At 49.7% G+C, this 23,223-nt stretch overlaps 1 protein-coding gene and 2 long non-coding RNA genes across 4 annotated transcripts; all 3 read right to left on the bottom strand.

The window, feature by feature from the left end:
• Nucleotides 1-5,318: 5,318 nt before the first annotated feature.
• LOC116501260 lies at nt 5,319-11,703 on the bottom strand. 2 transcript variants are annotated; one of them, XR_004254402.1, is made up of 4 exons: nt 11,284-11,703; nt 10,720-10,793; nt 9,991-10,082; nt 5,319-5,343 (listed from the first exon to the last, which is right to left on the bottom strand). It is a non-coding gene; the product is annotated as an uncharacterized LOC116501260 (long non-coding RNA). The 2 variants fall into 2 exon arrangements; XR_004254403.1 differs by lacking the exon at nt 5,319-5,343 and adding an exon at nt 8,039-8,063.
• LOC116501259 lies at nt 6,116-8,026 on the bottom strand. Its single transcript, XR_004254401.1, has 2 exons — nt 7,927-8,026; nt 6,116-6,489 (listed from the first exon to the last, which is right to left on the bottom strand). It is a non-coding gene; the product is annotated as an uncharacterized LOC116501259 (long non-coding RNA).
• A 7,059-nt stretch (nt 11,704-18,762) lies between the features above and the next one.
• On the bottom strand, nt 18,763-22,339 carry LOC116501257 (histidine triad nucleotide-binding protein 1-like). The gene is made up of 3 exons (XM_032206782.1): nt 22,142-22,339; nt 19,812-19,917; nt 18,763-19,107 (listed from the first exon to the last, which is right to left on the bottom strand). Exons 1-3 carry the CDS (start codon nt 22,285-22,287, stop codon nt 18,853-18,855), a joined length of 507 nt encoding a protein of 168 aa, XP_032062673.1. The 5' UTR covers nt 22,288-22,339; the 3' UTR covers nt 18,763-18,852.
• Nucleotides 22,340-23,223: the final 884 nt, after the last annotated feature.

Here is a 23,223-nt window from a genome sequence, read left to right as displayed (position 1 = left end):
TGCGTCGTCCTTCTCCTGCTCAAGAGATTCATACTTAGCACGCACGAGCATAAGATGAGCTGCCTCTAATCGGCTTTTCACAACTGTGATTGCTCGATTGAATATACATGGTCCAAAAGTCAGTGCTAATGTAAGTAACAACAAGAGCCCCGCTATGGTTGATAGCAGGGTAGTAAGCCAAGGTGAGTAATTAAACCAGGATTCATACCAATTCTGACGAGCCTCATTTTCCCTTTTGCGTTTTTCTAATCCTTCTCGCAATTTAGTCATTGTATCTCTTACCACCCCAGTATGATCTGCATATACACAGCATTCTTCACGTAGGGCTGCACACAGTCCTCCTTGTTGTAAGAAAATCAAATCCAACCCTCTACGGTTTTGGAGTACCACTTCGGATAATGACCTAACCGATTTTTCCAGAGCTGTTATTGACTGCTCTATACGGGCCAGATCCTCATCTACGGCAAAGCGTAGAGAAGTAAATTCCTGGCTTTGTTTTATCAGGGAAGCAATTCCAGTTCCTGCACCTGCAGCCCCCAGAGCCATTAAAGTGGCTAAGGTGACGGCCGTAATAGGCTCCCTCTTTACCAGATGGTATTCAGCCACTGTGTGATGGGTATACATATACTCTTCAGTGTGGTATAGAATCCTTGGTATAATGACCACCTGTACACAAAAATCATGAGATGTGCTAAACAATTTTAAAGATATGCAAGGAGTGACTCCTAACGATGAACATACCCACCTAGTGTTATTTGCAGGAATTAACCATTTGTGTGTTTGGTCCATTTTTTCAGTGACATGGCACAGATCATTTTTATCTCTTGGAACTGTGCCGATACATCTACCTTTTCCCGTAACTTGAGTCAAAGTTATCCCGATTTCCTGACCCCAACTGCATTTGGAAGGATTTAACTCATTTGAATATTCAGACCTCCCCATATCTCCTATAGCTTCATAATATGGGGGCTTAACACTTACACATAGCCAGCACCCTTCAGTTATCTCAGGATTAGTTTGATTTAGTACCTGGAAACTAGCATTTATAACTTTCCACATACTACTCTCGGGTACGACCCCCCTTTTTTTTTTTTTTCACAATGTTTGGAAGCAGTGTGGGAAAGGATAACTCTGTCGACTTACTAGAAAACACTGTAGTAGGTTGGGCAGTCCCAGGTATATTTACAGTCTGGACAACCAAACCTTCCCCTAGTAACTCTTTATTAGGCCCGACTACCTTGGAAGTCTCGGGTTTTCCCTTCTTTATTAGTATGAGTCCTCCCCTATCTGTTCCGTGTTCGTAAAATCTGACATTTTTCCTAGTACCCAGCTAGTATCGTCCGAGTTTGTTAGATTTATATATAGAACCTTGCAAATTTCTTTATTTCCGTGGAAGGTTCCTGTATACCCTATACCATGCCCTCACCACCTGCAACGGGGATCCAATTGTCGGTTACAAGCTTGCAGCCCATAGCCCACTTGTAAGAATTTATCCCGACCAGCCCCGAGTGTCCAGTCTGTAGCAATGGTTTCACACCCCCGGTATGCACAATAATACACGTTCAGGCATTTACAGTACCCCCTTCCCAGGTTAGAACTTGGGCAGAAATAAAATCCCATATATTCCCAGCATCGGGGCCTCGAGATCAGCTGACATAGTGTAGAAGTAAAGCTTGGCCCCCCCCCCCGATGTTATCTGGGTTGCAATAACCTGTTGATCTTCGAATCGACTTAAAGTCCATTTAAAAGGTTGGTGGGGGTGGTGTTGAGTCGCTACGCAGGATGAAATCACTGCGAGAACCCCCAAATACCGATAGGAATGGCTGAGGCCCATGTCTTTCCCCACTTATTCACTCCTCTGCCTCACTCGTCAGTTGGGTTGCAGCCAACTACGAGGTTTTAGTTCTTCTCGGCAGCAGTAGTGTTCTTCAGGGGAGAGCCTCTACCTTAACCCACGGTACCTATCGAGTTCGTCGCAATGTGAGCTTCAGGTCTTTGTTTCCTGGAGCGATCTCCCACTTCTTGTCACAGATGGGTCCTTTAACACGGCTGGCATGCGTCCATCCTTTCTCCGCAGTCCGGACGGCTGTTTCTGTAGTAAGCAAAACAACATAGGGGCCTTCCCCATCGTGGTGTTAAAAAAAGTCTCTTTCCAAGTCTTAATTAGAATTGAGGGTGATCAAGTGGCAATTCCAAGTCATAGGGCATACCATATAGCATTTCAAAAGGAGAAATTCCTACATCAGTTCTGGACTGCGTCCATATGTTTAACAGTGCAAGGGGTAAGCATTTTACCCAAGAAGCCTTAGTTTCCAGCATAAGTTTTGTTAGTTGTTTCTTAATTTCACCATTCATTCGCTCTACCTTTCCAGAAGAGGAGAGGTGCCAGGGGCCGTGAAAATCCCACTCAATCTCTAAGGCCTGCTTTAATCCTTGCAGTAAAGCTTTACACCCATTCAGTCACGTGGTCAATTAGGACAAACAAGTAACTCAGTAAAGTCTACCTGTATATTTTGGAAAGGTCAAAGCCCTGGCTCCCGTCCCCCTCAAGATAGGTTACAGAAGACCTTTTTATTTACCTTTTGACACATAGTACATCCTCTGCATGCGTGCTTCCCTAAAGTATATATTCCTACGCAGACATGCTTTCTTAGAACAACATCACACATTGCTTGCACCTCCCAGTGACTCTTCTGATGACTCATCAGAAGGATTATAATCAAAGTTTACAATTTATTAAAAGAATAGAGGTAAAGCAAACGGCACTGGGTGCGCCGGGAGTCTCCGCTCCACCTAGTCGCACACCCGTTACATCAAGATGCTGATTTTTTATGCTCCTAAACTCAACCCTCCACCCTCCAAGTTTCGGTATTTATTGGTCCTTTTACCCTGGATGCATGGGTCCAACCCCTTTCTGCTGTTCTCACAGCTGTTTCAGTAGTAAGTAAAACAAGGTACGGTCCCTCCCATCGGGGGTTCAATGATTCTTCCCTCCAGGTTTTTAAGACCTTGTCTCCTGGTTCTACCTTATGAATAGCAAATCCTAAAGGTTATGTTTTATTGTTTGATTCAATCTTTCTACTTTCCCTGAGCTTTGTGGGTGCCACGGAGTATGATATTCACAGAATCACAGAATTTCTAGGTTGGAAGAGACCTCAAGATCATCGCGTCCAACCTCTGACCTAACACTAACAGTCCCCTCTAAACCATATCCCTAAGCTCTACATCTAAACGTCTTTTAAAGACTTCCAGGGATGGTGACTCCACCACTTCCCTGGGCAGCCTGTTCCAATGTCTAACAACCCTTTCGGTAAATAAGTTCTTCCTAACATCCAACCTAAAACTCCCCTGGCGCAACTTTAGCCCGTTCCCCCTCGTCCTGTCACCAGGCACATGGGAGAACAGACCAACCCCCACCTCGCTACAGCCTCCCTTGAGGTACCTATAGAGAGCGATAAGGTCGCCCCTGAGCCTCCTCTTCTCCAGGCCGAACAAGCCCAGCTCCCTCAGCCGCTCCTCGTAGGACTTGTTCTCCAGACCCCTCACCAGCTTCGTTGCCCTTCTCTGGACTCGCTCAAGCGCCTCGATGTCCTTCTTGTAGCGAGGGGCCCAAAACTGAACACAGTACTCGAGGTGCGGCCTCACCAGAGCCGAGTACAGGGGGACGATCACTTCCCTAGCCCTGCTGGCCACACTGCTTCTTATACAAGCCAGGATGCCGTTGGCCTTCTTGGCCACCTGAGCACACTGCTGGCTCATATTCAGCCGACTATCAACCAATACTCCCAGGTCCTTCTCCGCCTGGCAGCTTTCCAACCATTCCTCTCCCAGCCTGTAGCTCTGCTTGGGGTTATTGCGCCCCAGGTGCAGGACCCGGCACTTGGCCTTGTTGAACTTCATGCAGTTGACCTCAGCCCATCGGTCCAGCCTATCCAGATCCTCCTGCAGAGCCTTCCTACCCTCGAGCAGATCGACACACGCGCCTAGCTTGGTGTCATCTGCGAACTTACTGAGGGTACACTCAATGCCCTCATCCAGATCATCGATGAAGATATTAAAGAGGACTGGCCCCAGCACCGAGCCCTGGGGAACACCACTAGTAACCGGCCTCCAACTGGATTTGACTCCATTTACCACGACTCTTTGGGCCCGGCTATCCAGCCAGTTTCTAACCCAACGAAGCGTGCGCCAGTCCAAGCCAAGAGCAGCCAGTTTCTCGAGGAGAATGCTGTGGGAAACGGTGTCAAAAGCCTTGCTGAAGTCAAGGCAGACCACATGCACAGCCTTTCCCTCATCCACCAAGCGCGTCACTTTGTCATAGAAGGAGATCAGGCTCGTCAAGCAGGACCTGCCTTTCAGAAACCCATGCTGACTGGGCCTGATCGCCTGCTTGCCCTGCAAGTGCCGCGTGATGACTCTCAAGATAATCTGCTCCATGAGCTTCCCTGGCACTGAGGTCAAACTGACAGGCCTATAGTTGCCCGGGTCTGCCCTACGGCCCTTCTTGTAGATGGGCGTCACATTTCCTAGGCGCCAGTCAACTAGGACCTCCCCCGATAGCCAGGACTGTTGATAAATGATGGTAAGCGCCTTGGCCAGCTCCTCTGCCAGTTCTCTCAGTACCCTCGGGTGGATCCCATCCGGCCACATCGACTTGCGCGCATCCAAGTGCCGTACCAGGTCACCAACCATTTCTTCGTGGATAGTGAGGGCCACATTCAGCCCCCCATCCCCTTCTGCCAGCTCAGGGTACTGGGTATCCAGAGAACAACCGGTATTGCCGCTAAAGACTGAGGCAAAGAAGGCATAAGCACCTCCACCTTTTCCTCATCTTTTGTAACAAGGTTTCCCCCCCGCATCCAGTAAAGGATGGAGATTCTCCTTAGAATTTTCCCACTGAATACCCAATTAGATTACCACACCAGAGGAAATAATCTAGCAGATAAAGAATACCACTTAGAATATTCCAATACCACTTAGAATATTCCCACTGAATACCTAATGATTGACATAATAATCTTATTATTTTAGAAGTAAAGTGTGTGCCCTGATCAGAACCAATGTACTGTATTATCCCATATCTAGGTATCAGGTGTTCTAATAAAATTTTTGCCACCATTTGTGCCGTAGCTCGTGCTACGGGATAAGCTTCTACCCATTGCATTAAATGATCTACTATTACCAATACATACTTTATCCTCCCTACCTTGGGCAATTCAGTGAAATCAACTTGTACTCTCTCGGAAGGCCCATAAGCTGTTTTTCTCCCTCCCGTGGCTGCTTGTCGAAACACTTTCTTATTTATCTTCTGACAAGTTAAGCAACGTGGTGTAATTGGCTTTGCTATTTCAAAAAAAAAAACAATGCAACCAAATTGTTTTAGTAAATGGTCACTTAACACCTGTGTACCCCAATGTGTTTGTGCATGCAAACGTCCCAATATTTGCTTATCGGTTAGAAGACCTCCGCGCTCGCTTCGGAACTACGTTCCGTCTCAGTCACACTCTTACACACACGCAGGCAACCGAATCCCACCCAACTGAACGGTATACGCCTTAAACACTTACGACTCTGTCATCTTCGTCCAGATCTTCGCACGCAGAATTACGGGCAAAAACAATGCTGCAGCCGGCAAGGGAGCTCATAACAAAAACAAAATCTTTGCTTACCTTTATTCAGGTTCAAATGGCATTGGTTCCGGACAGGAGCCACCAAATGGTGGGGCGCCTCTCCTAGATTAAAATCCAGGAACCAAAACCATCCCGGACGAGCCCCCAAGTTGTTATAAATAGCTCAGTCCCAAAAGAGGACTATAATCAAAGTTTACAATTTATTAAAAGAATAGAGGTAAGCAAACAGCGCTGGGTGCGCCAGGAGTCTCCGCTCCACCTAGTCGCACACCCGTTACATCAAGATGCTGATTTTTTATGCTCCTAGACTAATACATATTCATTACTATTTCTAAAAAAAAAAAAAAAAAAAAAACACAGAGTTATTATAATTAGTTCCGGAATCTGAACCCTCCTACTGGAGCATGCGTATCAGTCTCTGGTGGTCCCTCTGGGGGTCTTCCATGATGAAGGCTCATAGTCTTCCCCTCCGGCTTTTTTTTTTCTTGTCCTTCTTCTTTGTACTCCTTGGCTGCATGTCAAAAGCTTGCACAGCGTTCCCTGCGAGCTTTGTCTTTTAGCCGTCCTTCAGCTTTTCCCTTCTCCTTAATCTCCTGGCCAGATATCAGGGGCTTGCATAGTGTCCCGTTCAGAAGCCAGAACAGTTAGCAGTTGTTCTGAAACCCCCAGGTATCAGAGACTTCAAGGAAAGAACATACGAATACATTTTCCTTCAAGCTCTCCATTGACACGAATGGTTAAAACATTCCTCACAGATCATAATAGGCAAGACGCCTTCAATCAAGGGGTTGGGCCCGCTTTCAGGGTCGATTGGGGCTTGTGTTACCATTCAGTTCAGCCTGTCGGCGTGATCCAGCTCCTGGAAAACAAATCACAATTTTATATGGGTTTAAAAAAAAAGGTTCTTATGTTATTTTCTCGGGACAACCTAACCTTAGCGTGGGAGAAGTCCGGTCGAGGCCCTCTCACTCGGCAGTCAATACCCATAGGGGTTGCCTCCCTCGGTAGACCATGCACACCGCAGTCGAGGGTCCTGCCCCGGTCTTGCCTTCTCCCTTTCCTCCCTTTAGGCTTGTCCCCCTTATTTGGCGTCCTTAATTCATGCAGAGCGTCACTGCCAGAACATTAGTTCTTCTTTAGCTTTAGTTTCAGTTCCCCAGGAGCGGACTCAACCCTCCAAGTTTCGGTAGTTACTGGTCCTTTTATTCTGGATGTGCGGGTCCAACCCCTTTCTGCTGTTCTCACAGCTGTTTCAGTAGTAAGTAAAACAAGGTACGGTGTTGTCGACGGAAGGAAGACACAGACACTCAATATGAGTGAACAATGAACTTCAACTTTCATTGATAGCTCAGTCGCCTTTTATCTAGTTTGAACATAATCAACTCATACATATTGCAAAAACTAAGCTCAGGATTGGCTAACATTTCCCACTCTTTTCAGTTAGTTCCTCCTTCTTTTAGTTACCGTCCCGCCTTAGGGACTTTCCCAATCGCTCAAGGGCATCGTGTCCTTGAGCCTGATTGGCTCTCAGCCAGCTGTGTACGTGCCAGATTCATGTGAGTTGAGTACGGTACTTTACTAGCCCATTGCCTCCTAACTGCCCAACATCCACATGTCCTATTTTACTTAACCATTCCTCCACAGTACGGTCCCTCCCATCGGGGGTTCAATGATTCTTCCCTCCAGGTTTTTATTAAGACCTTGTCTCCTGGTTCTACCTTATGAATAGCAAATCCTAAAGGTGGTGTTTGAGCCATCACTCCAATTTCTCTTAGCTCTTGTAATCTCCTTCCAATAGTAATTATATATTTCCGGATGCTACGACCCTCAACTACATTGTTGCCTAGAGGCATCCCTTGAGAATAAGGCATACCATATAACATTTTATATGGCGATAATCCAGTCTCACTGTGTGGTTTAGTTCTTATGTTTAGAAGTGCCAATGGTAAGCATTTCATCCAGGGCATTTGTGTCTCGATCATTGATTTAGCCAATTGTTGTTTTATTGTTTGATTCAATTCAATTCAATGATTTCTACTTTCCCTGAGCTTTGTGGGTGCCACGGAGTATGGTATTCCCACTGAATACCCAATGATTGACAGAATACTTTTATTATTTTAGAAGTAAGGTGTGTGTCCTGAGCAGAGTCAATGTACTGGATTATCCCATATTTAGGTATCAGGTGTTCTAATAGAATTTTTACCACCATTTGTGCCGTAGCTCATGCTACGGGATAAGCTTCTACCCATTGCGTTAAATGATCTACTATTACCAATAGATATTTTATCCTCCCTACCTTGGGCAATTCAGTGAAATCAACTTGTACTCTCTCGGAAGGCCCATAAGCTGTTTTTCTCCCTCCCGTGGCTGCTTGTCGAAACACTTTCTTATTTATCTTCTGACAAGTTAAGCAACGTGGTGTAATTTGCTTTGCTATTTCAAAAAAAAAAAAAACACGTAACCAAACTGTTTTAGCAAATGATCAGTTAACACCTTTGTACCCCAATGTGTTTGTGCATGCAAACGTCCCAATATTTGCTTCGCGTAAGCTTTTGGCAGTATCTCTCGCCTGTCTGGCAGCGTACATTTTCCTTGTTCTAACTTAGCCCCTATTTTCTCCAGTTTCGTTTGTTTGTTTTGTTTTCCATTGCATTTCAAAGTTGGTCCAAAAGTTCCATAGGGGTTTCTTTTGGACCTTGTTGGAACTGATTCTCCATTCCCAATTTAACCAGATTTTGGTATTTACCGTTCATTATTTCCGGGGTGGCTATAGTCTCAGTGGGGGGTCGGTCAGGGGAATGCAATTGTCAACAGTTCCCTGAGCGGTCCCATCGGCAATCTGAGCTCACTCATAAACTCAGGTTGTTTTAAGAGTTAGCTGCCCTTCTGTTTCCATGACAACTCTCTCGGACCCATCATGGTCCCTCTGCCCCAAAGGGCTCACACCGGTGATTTTGAGATCACAGCCTCCTGTTGAGGCAGAACTATTAACATTCCTACATCCTCTTTCCCTGCTCATTCAACTTCAAACAGCTCTGTTAAATACTACATGCCACACCTTTAACACCGTCCACAACTCTTTTAACACTTCCTTTTATCTTTCTCCAGCCTGTACTTTTCTCATGCCAACACCAAAGGCTCAGTCAAGGGCCAATTAATTCCACTCCTTTTCTCTCTAAGATGCTGAAACAACGTATCAGTATACTACACTTCATCCTATTTTCCTTCTCTCCTCAAAAACATTAGTTGCAAGATAGTGTTACAGTCGACTGATCCATAAAGTGGCCATTTAGCTTATGTAGTGGCCACCACTGATTGCAATACTTAGTGGAAGTCCTCTTCCTTTCTGCGCTCCAAGTTCTAACAATATCCTTCGAATGTGCCAATATGCACCCAAGGAGGCTTTCTTTAAAACGTCTTTGTTTTGGATATTACTCATTTCTTTGATTTTCCATTCCCTTTTATTTATTTATTACTGTTCCTTATTAGTTGCCGCCCTTTGTTTCAATTTCCACGCAAACCTTTTTACTATCTTTTCCTAATCTTCTTCCCAAATGTCCCAGTTCTCTGGGATTAAATGCTTCTTCCCGCATACAAACTTTACTATTTCAGATTATTAAGGAGCCCCGTTCCAATCATAAATCCACGGAACTTCAGGAAAAGAGCTGAAGCACTCAGCCTTCCGTCTTCTAGACGAACATGACCACCTTTTCCACAAAATTTACATTTCAACAGGACCGAATTTCAAGCCGAATGCCGATTTTTCTCATGCACTTTCTTAGTAAGCCCATACAAAACAAGGGATCACTCCTGTGTATCCGTCAATATGGGGGCTTTAAAAAGGTATTGAGGCCTAAATAAATTCGCTCTCCCCCTTCTTACCGGATTCCCAGGGCTCAAACCCGAACCACCAAAGAAATGACTCTCTCCGTTCTACCGCTTCGATAATCAGTCAGCCCCCTCCCCCTCTCCAGTACTTGGGAAACTGACCAAACACCACAGCAAATACACCAAGGCTTCTAAACTGTTAGTTACTTAGATAATGCTCCCGCCTTTTTTCTTGTCACACTCAAAGCATTTAAGAGCAAAAATAGGATCACAAGATACACTGCCAGGCCCACATATTGGGCACCACCAATCAACACTTGGATAAAACAGCACTTCTTTTCAGTCTGTCACGCACTTCGTTCGTCTCCGGCCGCTCCCCTCACGGAGAACACGGAACCGCGGATCGGAACTCCGCACTCGCTTCGCAGCGACGCTGCGTCTCACTCCCACAGCACAATCATGCAATCACACAGAGAGGCCTCTAGCACATCTCATTCATACCACAAGAATATAATTTAGAATGATAACCAACCAAACAAGTATTGCCTCTGACTGTGTTCTTCGTGGAGTGACTCATTCCACTTGGTTTCAAACCCTTACACAAACGCTTTCAACACAAAATACCTGCACGTTTAAGAATAAGACATACAATTATTAACACTCCAGTTAGTATCCCTCCAGCAGCTGAAAACATACCGCTTGTCCGCAGCTTCAGGAGGCCTTTGTCTGCTCCTGCGGTGAGCGGCCGAGAGCGGAGTCCCCTCCGAGCAAAACACTCAGGCTGCACCTAGGGGCGTCCGCTAATCATTATTCCTAATGGACTTTCTGGTGGTATGTCTGGTAATTTGCTCCCTTTCTTCTGGTCCTTGGTCTTCAGTTCTGTCTGACCCATCTAGGAATTTTACCTATGGCAATTCCCACAGCCCTTGGTTACCTTAGTAAGAGTGTCTTGCAGGGGGTTCAGGACCTATCACCCACCCACGAATCCTATAGGAATCGCTTCGGTCCTTCACCGGCCAAGTCCCTCGCGGGAGACTGGAGCCGCGGTTAGAAGACCTCCACACTCGCTTCGGAACTAAGTTCCGTCTCAGTCACACTCTTACACACGCAGGCAACCGAATCCCACCCAACCAAACGGTATACGCCTTAAATGCTTACGACTCCGTCGTCTTCGTTCGGATCTTCGCGCGCAGAATTACGGGCAAAATACAGTGCTGCAGCCGGCAAGGGAGCTCGTAACAAAATCAAATTCTTTGCTTACCTTTATTCAGGTTCAAGATGCCATTAGTCCCGACCTGACCCGAACAAGAGCCACCAAATGGTGAGGCGCCTCTCCTAGATCAAATCAGAATTCAGGAACCAAAGCCATCCCGGACGAGCCCCCAACTGTTATAAATGACAATTCCCCCCTTTTCTTCTTTATAAACCGTTGATTTTTGAAAAACCTTTCTCTAAGGTGTAATTTGGTAGATTTCGTCTTCTCCTTCGCTTTCTTTGCTTTCCATCTCCTCATTATCACCTTATCTGAGTAAGGTGGTGGCTCCATGGTCATTTGTTTCAATAGTGCGGTTTCAGTTAACCACTGTACTAGTCCTCTTACACGGGGGATAATGCAGCAACCAATGGCTGTCAAAACTCCTACAACTACGATCAAGGATGTAAATATGCCTACTTTTTCTGCCAATTCACTGGCAAGGGTGGTAAGCCCTTGCAATGCTCTAGTTACTGAGCCATCTGGGGCAGTATTGCTGGGTGTAAGAGTGCAACAATGGTTGCTCAGTATCACACACACACACCCCACCTCCTTCCTCCGCGAGCATCATACCTAATGATGTTCTGTTTTCCCAAGCCAGTTTGCTGGTGCCATCTAGTTGTTCGGCAATTCCTCTCATCGCATCCCTTGTATAATTTATGACTCTCCGCTGATTAGAATAAATATAATTAATCCAATCCACATTCTTATCGATCGTTACCCACCAGAACAGTGACTCAAACCCTGCAGCAATTTGATTCCTGGCTTTCTGTTCATCGGAAACTCCTCTAGGCACCCCAATAGAATCTACGTATACTCTGTCATCAAATGATACTCCTAAGCTTCTTTAACTTCTTCTGGGAATTTGTGATGTTTCTCTTTCAAATGCCAGGGTGAAGGGTATAGCTAAACGAACAAGCGCACAAGTGCCTCCCCAGTTATATGGTAGGGTGGACCGTAAGATCTTCCCTCCACCGTACCACCAGAGATCTGCCCTGGGTGGGGATCTCAAGTCTTGAGCAGTTTCCCATCAAGTCCTTGGTAGCACAAGGCAAATTCTCCCAGATGCTGGGTAGCACTCACACCCTGCCGTGAGAGGCAAGCTGTATGGTTACCTATAGCTGTAGAGAATGCAGGGGGAACCGCGATGTTGCTATCACACAAGGAACAGCAAAGAGAGACTTACAGGCCTCATTTCCCCAGGCAGTCTTTTCTTGGTACAATGTAATCATACATTGCATCCCCTGGGAATCCTTGGTCACACTTAAAACATCTTATCAAAGCCTGTCCCTGCTAGGATTCAGGCCACAACACAGGCAGCCTTCTTTGCCTGCCATTCCTTCATCTCTCTTCCTCTCCTTTCCATCCTGGCCCTGACTCCCCCTGAAGATTTTCTTCCTCTTTCTCCAACCCTCTGCCTCACTACCCGCTGCACTGTCAATACCATTAGTTTCGCTCTCTGCTTTTCCTTCTCATCTCCCCTCCGGACACACACCTCCAGGGCCTCCCGCAGGAGGGCCCCCCAGTGACTGTTCACTACATCCCCCCACCTTCTGGAGCATTTTCTGCATATCTTGCCAGGCTTTAATCACACAATGAACTTTCAAGAGCCCTTGGGATACCGGGTCCTCGGGACTCATCCCCGAGTACTTTCTCATTCTGACCCCAAGTCTCTCATATGATTTCTGTGTTGCACACTATCCTTACTCCAGCCAGGATTGGCAAGTGGGTATTTCTGCTCTGCCGGTAGTACCCCTGGTCCCGGAGGATGAGCTCTTTCCCATTCTTGTATAGCAGCTCTCCTCCTGATCATTCCCATCTCTTTCCCTGTAAACAACATACTCATAGGCATAATTCCCTCCCCCAAGAGTATAAGTCAGGTCCTAGGAACTGGTCTATTTGTTCAGCTAGGCTGTTGGGGTCCTCGAATAAAGACTTCCTCTCCTTCTTAACCTCTCTGCTGCTAAGGAGGGGGGGTAGTTCACCTAAGAGGATACACCGTTAGTGTTAGTACTGTTAGTGCCAGGGAAGGCAAAATTCTCAATATATCTTCTACCTTGTTCTAATTCTTGACAGAGCCTAGAGTACGATCCTTCTTTAGGGACAGTGTTAACTACAGTCCCTGTCTCCCTTCCTGGAGTGACTGCTGCTGCCACGGGTACAATATTAGGATTATAGGGAGCATAACTTGGCTCCTTCTCCGAAAAAGGAAGCTTATTGTTTACACATAAACGTAAAGCCTGAATTTTCATCAGACCCGTATTTTGGCCAAAATACTGCTGTTTCCTTAATTGGTTCTTTTGTCCAGACTGATACACAATATTTAATTTTTTTTTCTCCCCTTCTACAATCTCCTCTAATTTTGGGATTACGTTTCCAATTTCTTATCATTCTTCAGGAAGAACTGTTGGTAGGCACTCCCCCAGGGATATTTCCCATTTTTCCTAGCCCTTGTCAGTGTGCTGCTACAGAAATTTCCCTCCTGCAGGGTACCTCACACTAACGTTCCGATTCTGGAAAATGGGGGTGTACTGCCAAGCACTTCCCCGTGCAAGGGCTACCACACACCTATGAATTTACCAGATTCCCTGGTGTACTTCCAAGCACTTCCCCCGTGCAAGGATTACCGTACACGAAATTTCCCGAGACTCTTCCTTTCTCTCCCTTATCTCACGCTTCGTCCGTCTCCGGCCGCGCCCCTCACAGAGCCACAGAACCGCAGATCAGGACTCCACACTCGCTTCGTACAAAAGTATGTCTCAATCACACATCACGCAGAGTCTCACCCAACCCCCAAGGCAATACTTAACATTTCTTACCTTGGTCTGTGCACAGAGTTACCGGATCAATTAGCAAACCCGGAGTGCCTACCTTCTTCTCTTTCCCAGTACTTCACGGATCCCGCCTCTTTAATCAGTCTCGGGCCCTCTGTCAGCTCTCTGCAGAACCGCCACCGTCGATGCACAGGACCGTTGAAATCAGCGGGCCATGCTTTCCTCCTGCTGCGGCGGTGGGGCTCCCCGGTAGGTGACTGGATCCCGGACGAGCCCCCAAATTGCGAGAAACACTCCGTAGCCAATAACTTAGGCTCAGGCGAGGATCTCAGTGAAGTAGTAATTTACTCGCGATTGATTGCAATGGTGGGCGCCCCACAAGCAGGAGAGCACACCTACTAGTTCCAAAACACAGTTTATATGCTTTTTGATGACAGGACCCTCCCCTGTTTCCCCACTGAGGGGGTAATCCAGGGACCTTAAAGATCACCTAATTCCAACCCCCCCCTCCCCACGCCCTGGGCAGGGACACCTTCCACTAGACCAGGTTGCTCAAAGCCCCATCCAACCTGGCCTTAAACACGTCCAGGGACAGGGCATCCACCACTTCTCTGGGCAACCCGTTCCAGTGCCTCACCCCCCTCTCAGGAAAGAATCGCTTCCAACTATCCAACCTAAGTCTACCCTCTCTGACTTCAAAACCATTACTCCTGGCCCTATCGCTCCTCTCCCTGGCAAAGAGTCCCTCCCCAGCTTTCCTGTAGGGCCCCCCCCCCCCTTTAGGTACTGGAAGGCCCCTCCAAGGTCTCCCCGGCGCCTTCTCTTCTCCAGGCCGAACCACCCCAACTCCCTCAGCCTGCCTTCCTAGGAGAGGTGCCCCAGCCCCCGGTCATCTTCGTGGCCCTCCTCTGGACGCCTTCTAGTACGTCCACGTCCTTCTTGTGCTGGGGACCCCAGAGCTGAACACAGTACTTACTCTAGGTGGGGCCTCACAAGAGCACAGCAGCAGAGAGGGAGAATCACCTCCCTCCACCTGCCGGCCACCCTCCTTTTGATGCGGCCCAGGATACGGTTGGCTTTCCGGGCTGCAAGCGCACGTTGCATTGCCGGCTCCGGTTGACGAGCTTCTCATCAACCAACGCCCCCAGGCCCTTCTCCTCAGAGCTGCTCTCAATCCATTCTCCGCCCAGCCTGGATTTGTGCTTAGGATTGCCCCGGACCAGATGTGGGACCTCACGCTCGTAGCCCCAAGCGTTATTTATGACCCTATCAGCTCCACCCCAAACGCGCTGGTGGCTTTTGGGCGCTGCTCCCTGCAGGCAAATCCCCGCTTTTGCCAGGGCAGGCCTTACCTTTTCAGAACTTGCTCCACAACCTTCCCTGAGAGCCCCACTTCAACTGCTGGTGTTTCCGAGGGGGAAAGCTGCACCTCCCGTGCAGGGGGTGGCGGGAAGGAATACAAAGCCTGCGCTCAGCCCTGACGCATCACAACTGGGTTTCTGCTCAGCTGGGGAGGAAGCTTCTGGAAAACTAGGCAGCGCCCCCCGAGGCTGCCCAAGCGTGGTCCGCGGTGCCCTGCAGCCGCACGGAGAGCGGAGCTCAAACTGGCCCGACACGGCGGCAGGGACGCGGCCGTCCCCACACGTGCAGTTCCTGCCTGAGGAGGCCACAGCGCTTCTGCCTCTCTGACAGGCTTGGAGGGTAATGACATCAGAACACGCTCGCTTCAGTTTGAGCTTCCAGGCGGGCGCTACTGCCATCGGGATGGCCCACGGGGACGGGGCTGGGGGCAGGCAACCACAGGCAGCTTTAACATCTCAGTCCTCCCCGTCGGCCATCTCCCAGCTACCACGTGGGCCAATCAATGTGACCAGACACCAATTCACCCAAGGCAACAAAAATATTTACAAAGCTACATCTCTCTTCATAACTGTTTGTTGTTTACAGCTGAAACCAGTCCTGGGATAGGATATGCTACCTGGACCGAGCAAAGCCTTTGATGTGGTCCCTCACCACATTCTTCTCTCTAAATTTCACAGGTAGGGCTTTGAAGGATGGACTGTTGGGTGGATAAAGAATTGGTTGGCTGGTCGCGGCCAAAGGGTTGTGGCCAACGGCTCTATGTCTGGGCGCAGGCCGGTCACAAGTGGCATCCCTCAGGGGTCGGGCTCGGGACCGGTGCTCTTCAACATACTTAGCAATGGCATAGACGACGGAATCGCGCAAGTTTGCAGATGACACCAAGCTGAGCGGTGCAGTCGATACAATAGAGGGAAGGGATGCCATAAGTGCAAGGCGTTGACCTTGGGCTGGGGCAATCCTAGGTATCTCTATAGGCTGGGAGAAGAAGAACTTCAGAGCAGCCCCGCGGAGAAGGACTTGGGGGTCCAGATGGACGAGAAGCTGGACGTGAGCCAGCAGCGCACGCTTGCAGCCCGGAAGGCCAACTAAGTCCTGGGCTGCATTAAAAAAGGGGTGACCAGCAGGGAGAGGGAGGAGATTCTCCCCCTCTACCCTGCTCTTGGGAGACCCCACCCGGAATACTGCGTGCAGGCCTGGGGCCCCCAGCACAAGAAGGATGTGGAGCTCTTGGAAAGGTCAGTCTCACCTCTGTCCCTGAAAAAGCTGTTGGAACAGCTTGTTCCGGATGCCATCTCCAAGCCACTGGAAGAGAAGAAAGTTATGAGGAGTAGTCAGCATGGATTCACCAAGGGGAAATCGTGCTCGACCAACCTTGTAGCCTTCTATGATGGCATCACCAGCTGGGTTGATGGAGGGAGAGCAGTGGACGCCATCTACCTTGACTTTAGCAAGGCTTTTGACACTGTCTCCCACGACATCCTGCTAGCAAAGCTGAGAAGGCGTGGGATAGACAAGTGGACGGTAAGGTGGGTTGAGAACTGGCTGACTGGCCGAGCTCAGAGGGTGGCGATCGGTGGCGCAGAGTCCGGCTGGAGATCTGTGACTAGCGGTGTTCCCCAGGGGTCGGTGCTGGGTCCGGTCTTGTTCAACATCTTCATCGACGACCTTGATGAGGGAATAGTGTCCACCCTCCGCAAGTACGCCGATGATACAAAGCTGGGAGGAGTGGCCGACACGCCAGAAGGCTGTGCTGCCATTCAGCGAGACCTGGGCGGGAAGAAACCAAATGAAGTTTAACAAGAGCAAGTGTAGAGTCCTGCACCTGGGAAGGAACAACCGCATGTATCAGTACAGGCTGGGGGATGACCTGCTGGAGAGGAGCTCTGCGGAGAAGGACCTGCGGGTCCTGGTGGACGACAGGTTGACCACGAGCCAGCAGTGCGCCCTGGTGGCCAAGAAGGCCAATGGGATCCTGGCGTGCATTAAAAGAAGCGTGGCCAGCAGGTCAAGGGAGGTGATCCCCCCCCTCTACTCTGCCCTGGGCAGGCCTCACCTGGAGTACTGTGTCCACTTCTGGGCTCCCCGGTACAAAAAAAGACAAGGATCTCCTGGAAAGAGTCCAGCGGAGGGCAACAAAGATGATACGGGGCCTGGAGCATCTTCCCTATGAGCAAAGACTGAGAGACCTGGGTCTGTTCAGCCTGGAGAAGAGAAGACTGAGAGGGGATCTTATCAATGTTTACAAATATCTTCTGCGTGGGAGACAGTGGGATTTCGCCACCCTCTGTGCAGTGGTTAGTGGGGATAGGACAAGAGGCAACGGCCTGTACTGGGTCTGGCTGGGACGTTAACTTTCCCTGCAGCAGCCCATACAGTGCTGTGCTCTGCGCTTGTAGCTAGAACAGCAGTGGTATCACACCAGTGTTGCGTCTACTGCCGAGCAGCGCTGGCACAGCATCAGGACTCTCTCTAACCCTCCTAGGGGGTGGGCAAAAAAGCGAGAAGACAAACATCACCAGGGCAGCTGACTTCAACCAACCAAAGGGATATTCCATACCGTATGATGTCACACTCAGCAATAAAAGGTGGAAACAGGAAGAAGAGGGGAAGGCTGGGCTCTCGTTGTGAAAACGTCGGTCTTCCTCCCAAACACCGGCTACGCACGTTGAGGCCCTGCTTCGAGGACGTGGTCAAGCATCGCTCATTTGTGGGAAGTAGAGAGTAATTTCTTTCCTCTGCACTTCCACGTAGCCTTTATTTGTTTTGTTTTTTTCCTTTTTTCCCTTTCCCCCTTTCTTTTCCCCTTTAGTTAAATTGTTTAATTAATAATAATAATCATTATTATCAAGGAAGGATCATATAGGACAAGGGGGAATGGTTTTAAACTAAGACAGGGGAGATTTAGGTTAGATATTAGGAGAAAGTTTTTCACTCAGAGGGTGGTGAGGCACTGGAACGGGTTGCCCAGGGAGGTCGTGGATGCCCCATCCCTGGGGGCGTTCAAGGCCAGGCTGGATGCAGCTCTGGGCAGCCTGTTCTAGTGGTTGGCTAACGAATCAAGTTTCTTTATGAGGAACGGAGTCACAAAAATCATTTCATTTAGCAAGTTTCAAACACTAAGAGTATTTAATAGCATTTTAACGTTCCCACGCTCCAGTAAGCCTTGAATGTAATCGCGATTAAACAAGGAGCAGAGCGAAGCCATAGGTCTAACAAAGCACGAGAGGTGATCGCATTTAAAAGCCTTATGGTGCCTTTAGCTAATCCTTCTTCTAGTTACTGAACAACGGACTTCGTTTAGGGAAAAAAAAAAAAAAAGACACTAAAAATAAACACAAAAAAAATAAAGAGAACGGCAGCCGAGTCTCGAACTTATCAGAAGCCGACTCAAGCATCCCAGAGCCTTCTACATCCTGTGGGAGGAATTCCTTCTCAAAGTTGCGAAACCCACGAGGAGGACCGAAAAGAAAGCGGTAGCAAAACTCCTAGGGTAGTCAAGAACAGGCTGACAAGCACCTGTCAGAAATTACACCCGGTAGAGTTTATTCTGCCTCCTCCTCGGGACAGGGGCAGACAACAGACAATGCCTGGAAGCTTTCTTCCAACCTTATTCTTCTCTGGTTCTACATCTGCCAGTCCTCAACGCGGCTATTTCGCAATAAAAGGGCACGCTTTTATTCGGGAGCAGGGGGAAGATAGCAAGGCCTCAAACACACAGCACATCCTAGATCGTCTTAGGAAGACGGAGACCCACAGGACCGCCGAGCGCTTCTAGCTTCGCGTTCCAAATGAATGGGCAAACCACCACCTACACGACACTGTCAACGGACCAAAACATTCTGCGCACGTGCGCTCCAGGGAGACGCCGTTTTAACTTGCGGAACTATTTCCATCGGTAAGACACGCAAGACAGAGGTGATATCCCCATGCTCCATCTTTATTGTGCAAATGCTGCTCAAAAGCTCTTTATTACCCTCCACAGACAGCCGTCCAAAAAAATAATAAATCAAACCTCAACAGGGGCTAGACTGATGGGCAACATATGAAACCTATTCGGCGGCGACCCGTACGCGTGCAGTGACGCCTGCGGTGCAAAAACCTTAGCCGGGAGGCCGGCCCAACTGACCGCCACCCAGAATACATAGATGTACACGATAGTCTGAAGGGCCCGAGGGTGGGCATTCACAGCCATCCGGAATCCATTGGTCAGGTCCAGGTTAACAGCACACTTCTTGCCAACAACCACGAAACGCCCAAGAAGCTGGAAAAAGGAAATAACGTCACCTAACGTGCTGTGCCACGACGCACAGAATGAACGCGAGCGGAGAACCACCCACAGAACACGGTTAGCTAATCCTTCACAATTCAACCGCCGCTCTTTGAATTACCCTCTAGACAGTAACAGACTACAAAACAGTCACAGAAGCTGAATTTGTCTTGGGGCTTAAAGCCCCCGTCATAGCTTCGGGCAACGTAAGCCACTCTGGCGGAAAATAAAAGCTTCACGGTGCCTTTTCTCTTGCGTGGGCTCACAGAGCCTTGGAACTTGACTTGCATAGCTAACAGCGAAACAAACACCCAAGCGCCGCTCAACCAGCTTTCCCTTTCCTCGCCTCTGACCTGCCCAAACCCCAAGCCCTCTTCTGCATAGTCAAGGCACCACCCCCGCTGTCCGGAAACCGTGAAAACGGGCATCAGACCGCACGCCGGAACAACGCTGCTTTTTGCACTGCAAGCGCGTAGCTGGAGACGAGCATCGCTTTATATCACTGCTCTCAGTCAAAAAGCTCAACTCCATTACAAGCTAGAGGCGAAAGACTACAGCATCGGACAACCCCAAATAGCCTACTGTGCGCCCCTCTGCAACAGCCAGAGGAAAAGAGGGGACGGGAAAGAGTCTAGGAAGTTACAAACCTGTTACAGGTACAGCCAGCCTAGCAAACAGAAAGCTCCCACAGTACTCACGGGTCCGCCAGAATCGTCTGCTTCACATAACCGGACAACTGCCTTCTCAGGAAGGACTAGGAAAAAACACTGGAGCCTGAGGCGAACTATCACGGAACGCAAGGCACTGGAGGAAGAGTAAACAGTTAAAACCGTAGTCGGCTTCAGAGAAAGGCAACAGCTTAAGCAAATCACTATGCCCCACTGAACTCGTCCTACCGAAGCAGATTATCAGGCGCCCCAAACGCGCACGACAAAACAGCGATTCTTCTTAAGCGAGCTTTGAATAGGCAAAGTTCTCTACCTTCTACGCACAAGACACACAAGCGGCAAACAATGGCTAACTGTCCTTCGGTTATGTCCAAATATTGCCTCGGCCAGAGGCAGGAAGGCATCTTCAAAGAACCTGGAGTAATCCGGCTGAGGCCGTATTAACTCTCCGTCCTCGAGAACGCCACGTACTCAGGGGAAGGAACGTTCCAAATTAGCCCGTTACGGCCGGACCGACGTCAGACACCTCCAGACCGAGGCCAAGGCATCACCTTCGAAACACGAATACCACCGACCTGTAGGAAACCATCAACTCGCAACTACTTGCGAGGGAACTCCCCAAATCACCAGCAGACAGAAACTGCATACGGCGCCAGAAGCAGGATCCAGCGTGCAAGGTGACGGGGGCAGCGAGACAGCCGAGTACTTCAGGTTAGCGACTTCCGCTATTTTTATTTGTTTTAGATGCGACTGAAACACTGCCGATAAGACTCGATTCCACAGATGCTTTGTACTTCTTACTCACCATCGCCTTTCACTGCACGACAATCGAGAATTATAAGCCTTCCTCACGCTCCTCCCTATAACATCGCTCAACCGTAAAACAGGCCTTCGGTACAGCGAGCTAAGCAAATTCAAGACCATTCGCTAGAGCCAACTACGCTCCAAAAGCGGTTCTAAGCCCCCGCCCCCTCCCCCCACCTCAAGTTGAGACCAAGCGAGAAACTGCAACTAATTCGTCCTCCAGGAAACGCGTCGCACTAAGAGCGGTCAGAGTAGGTTGTCTGCTCTCAAGTCACTCATCAGACTCAAGTTAACGGCCTGGTTCTCCAATCAAGCACAGCGTTCAGGTTACATACGTTGCTGCAGCCAGTACGGCCGAGTCAAAACAGACGCGCGTGCGCACACACACACACACACGCACGCACACTCCTCGCGCAGCCTTCACCACGAAGGAGACAGGAAACGCGCCCTTTCGTAAAGGCAGGGCGCTACCGCAAGCACGGTTTCCGGAGAGCAGTTGAACGCTTCCAATACTCCAAACGGGCGGCAGCTGCAACATTACCGAGACCTATTAAGAAAGCGCTGTTCCAAGCAACGCGCCAACGCTTTGAGCAACCCGATCTAGTGAAACACGTCCCTGACTGCGGCAGGCGGGTTGGGCTAGATGATCTTTAAGGGTGCCTTCCAAGCCAAACCATTCTACGAGTCAGCACGCAGAGCGGGCAACGCAGCCCCTTTCACTAAGGGCCTGTTTTCCACGCTGCAGATAAACCCTGCCGTCAGAAGCAGAGGAAATCCCTAACTGTCCTATCTTTAGCATTTCAAACTTAAAAACAGCAACAACGGTTATGCTGGACACTAACTTAGAGTTAACACCTTGCAGATAACATCTGCAATTTTTTCATAACTCTCAGCAGCTGCTCACTTAGTTCCTAGCACGTTGCGGCGCACCAGCATCAGTGAACCTTGCCAGCGTGCTCTTATCACGGTCCACCTCCAGCACGGAAATGAGAGCTGGGAAGCTCTCGCAGCCTGCGGATTGACTGGTTTCTAGGTGTTTAAGAAAGCTAGGAAAAGCTGCAATTCTTCCCTTTCACAAGCCACTTTGGAGAGAGCGCGCGCTCGTGTGCGCGGTGGGGGTGGTGCCATAACCAAAGCCTAGCACAGCCGAGCCGGGGCGCCTCTAGAACGCTATCACGAGGCGCATCAAGACCTGCATTTCTGCTACGCAGAAACGACTGATTACGGTCACTACTGCGATGCTCACTGCCTATATGCATACAGTCCGAACCCCCAAGGAGACCGACTGCGCCGGCGACCCAGTACGCGCCGTGGCACCCCGGGGGCAGGCACCGAAGAAGCGCGGCGTTTTAGAGGCGCTGCAGTAGAGAGCGCCACGAGCCGGAGAGACCCCGACCGACCGACCGACCGACCGTCCGTCCCTCCCTCCCGCAGCAAGGCCACCACCCGCCCTGCCGCACTCCCGGGACCCGCGACGGGCCCTCGTTTCAGAGGGCCTGCGAGCGGCCGAGGGAAAGGAAAGGAAGGAAAGACTCGCACAACAACGCCGCGGCTACCTCCTCGTCCACGACCGCTCATCCTCACGGAGAACGTTGGCGGGGACCTCCTTGCCCTTGCAGGCGACCGCTCCGAAAGCTCCGAAAGCAGCGGCAGCGCCGCCACCGGGCCAGGCGGCCTGCGCCCTAACAATCCCGTCGGCCATGACGGCGCCCGCTCGGTACAACGCCCCCTCGCTTCCCGCACTCGGCCCGGCCCTCCGCGGCGCTCATTGGGCCGACAGATCGCCGCCGACCGCCCCCGCGCCTCGATTGGCTGCCTCGCCTGCCCTCTCCCTTGTCCCCGCCCTCTCGGCGGCTCCGCTCCCGTCGACCCGGTGCTTATCGGCGCTCAGGGAGGTCGCGTGCCCTCGGGGCGCGGAGGGAGCCGACCGGGAGGGAGGAAGTGGGCGCCCGAAAACGGGCTGGGCGGCTCCGCGGAGGGAATCTGGGCCCTGCACGGCTGGGAAACGAGCTCCACAGAACAGGCGCTCCGCTCATAGAATCATAGCGTGGCTTGGGTTGGAAGGGAGGGCGAGAAACACTCCGTAGCCGATAGCTTAGGCTCAGGCGAGGATCTCAGTGAAGTAGTAATTTACTCGCGATTGATTGCAATGGCGGGCGCCCCACAAGCAGGAGAGCGCGCCTACTAGTTCCAAAACACAGTTTATGTGCTTTTTGATGACAGGACCCTCCCCCGTTTCCCCACTGAGGGGGTAATCCAGGTTCACAATCTATCTGATGTGGTAATGTTTCTTCACTTATCTGACTTGACACCGCCATTTTCACCTAATTGTCCTAAGGAGTCTGGTTGTCTGCATTTTACGAGGTCGCCTGCTAAGCTTTCTTATCACTGCAAGCATATCTCAGTACCACGTTCCTTCCCTCTAAACAGCGGAACTCTGCAAAAACAACGTTTCTATTCCCACAACAGGTACCGCAGGTATTTGCATTCCTTGTATAACCGAGTGTATTGGGCTGGTAAAACATGGAATTATTAAAATCCTCCACATATCCCCCCAGTACAACCATCCCAATTTTAGTAAGCCAATCAACACCCATAAAGCGCGCCCCCCCCTCCCCCCCCCCGATAATCCTCCTAG

Source organism: Aythya fuligula, chromosome W, assembly GCF_009819795.1.
Source record: "Aythya fuligula isolate bAytFul2 chromosome W, bAytFul2.pri, whole genome shotgun sequence".
Taxonomy (NCBI): domain Eukaryota; kingdom Metazoa; phylum Chordata; class Aves; order Anseriformes; family Anatidae; genus Aythya; species Aythya fuligula.
The sequence above is the reverse complement of the archived record's forward strand: the minus strand, read 5'-3'. Positions and strand labels throughout refer to the sequence as shown.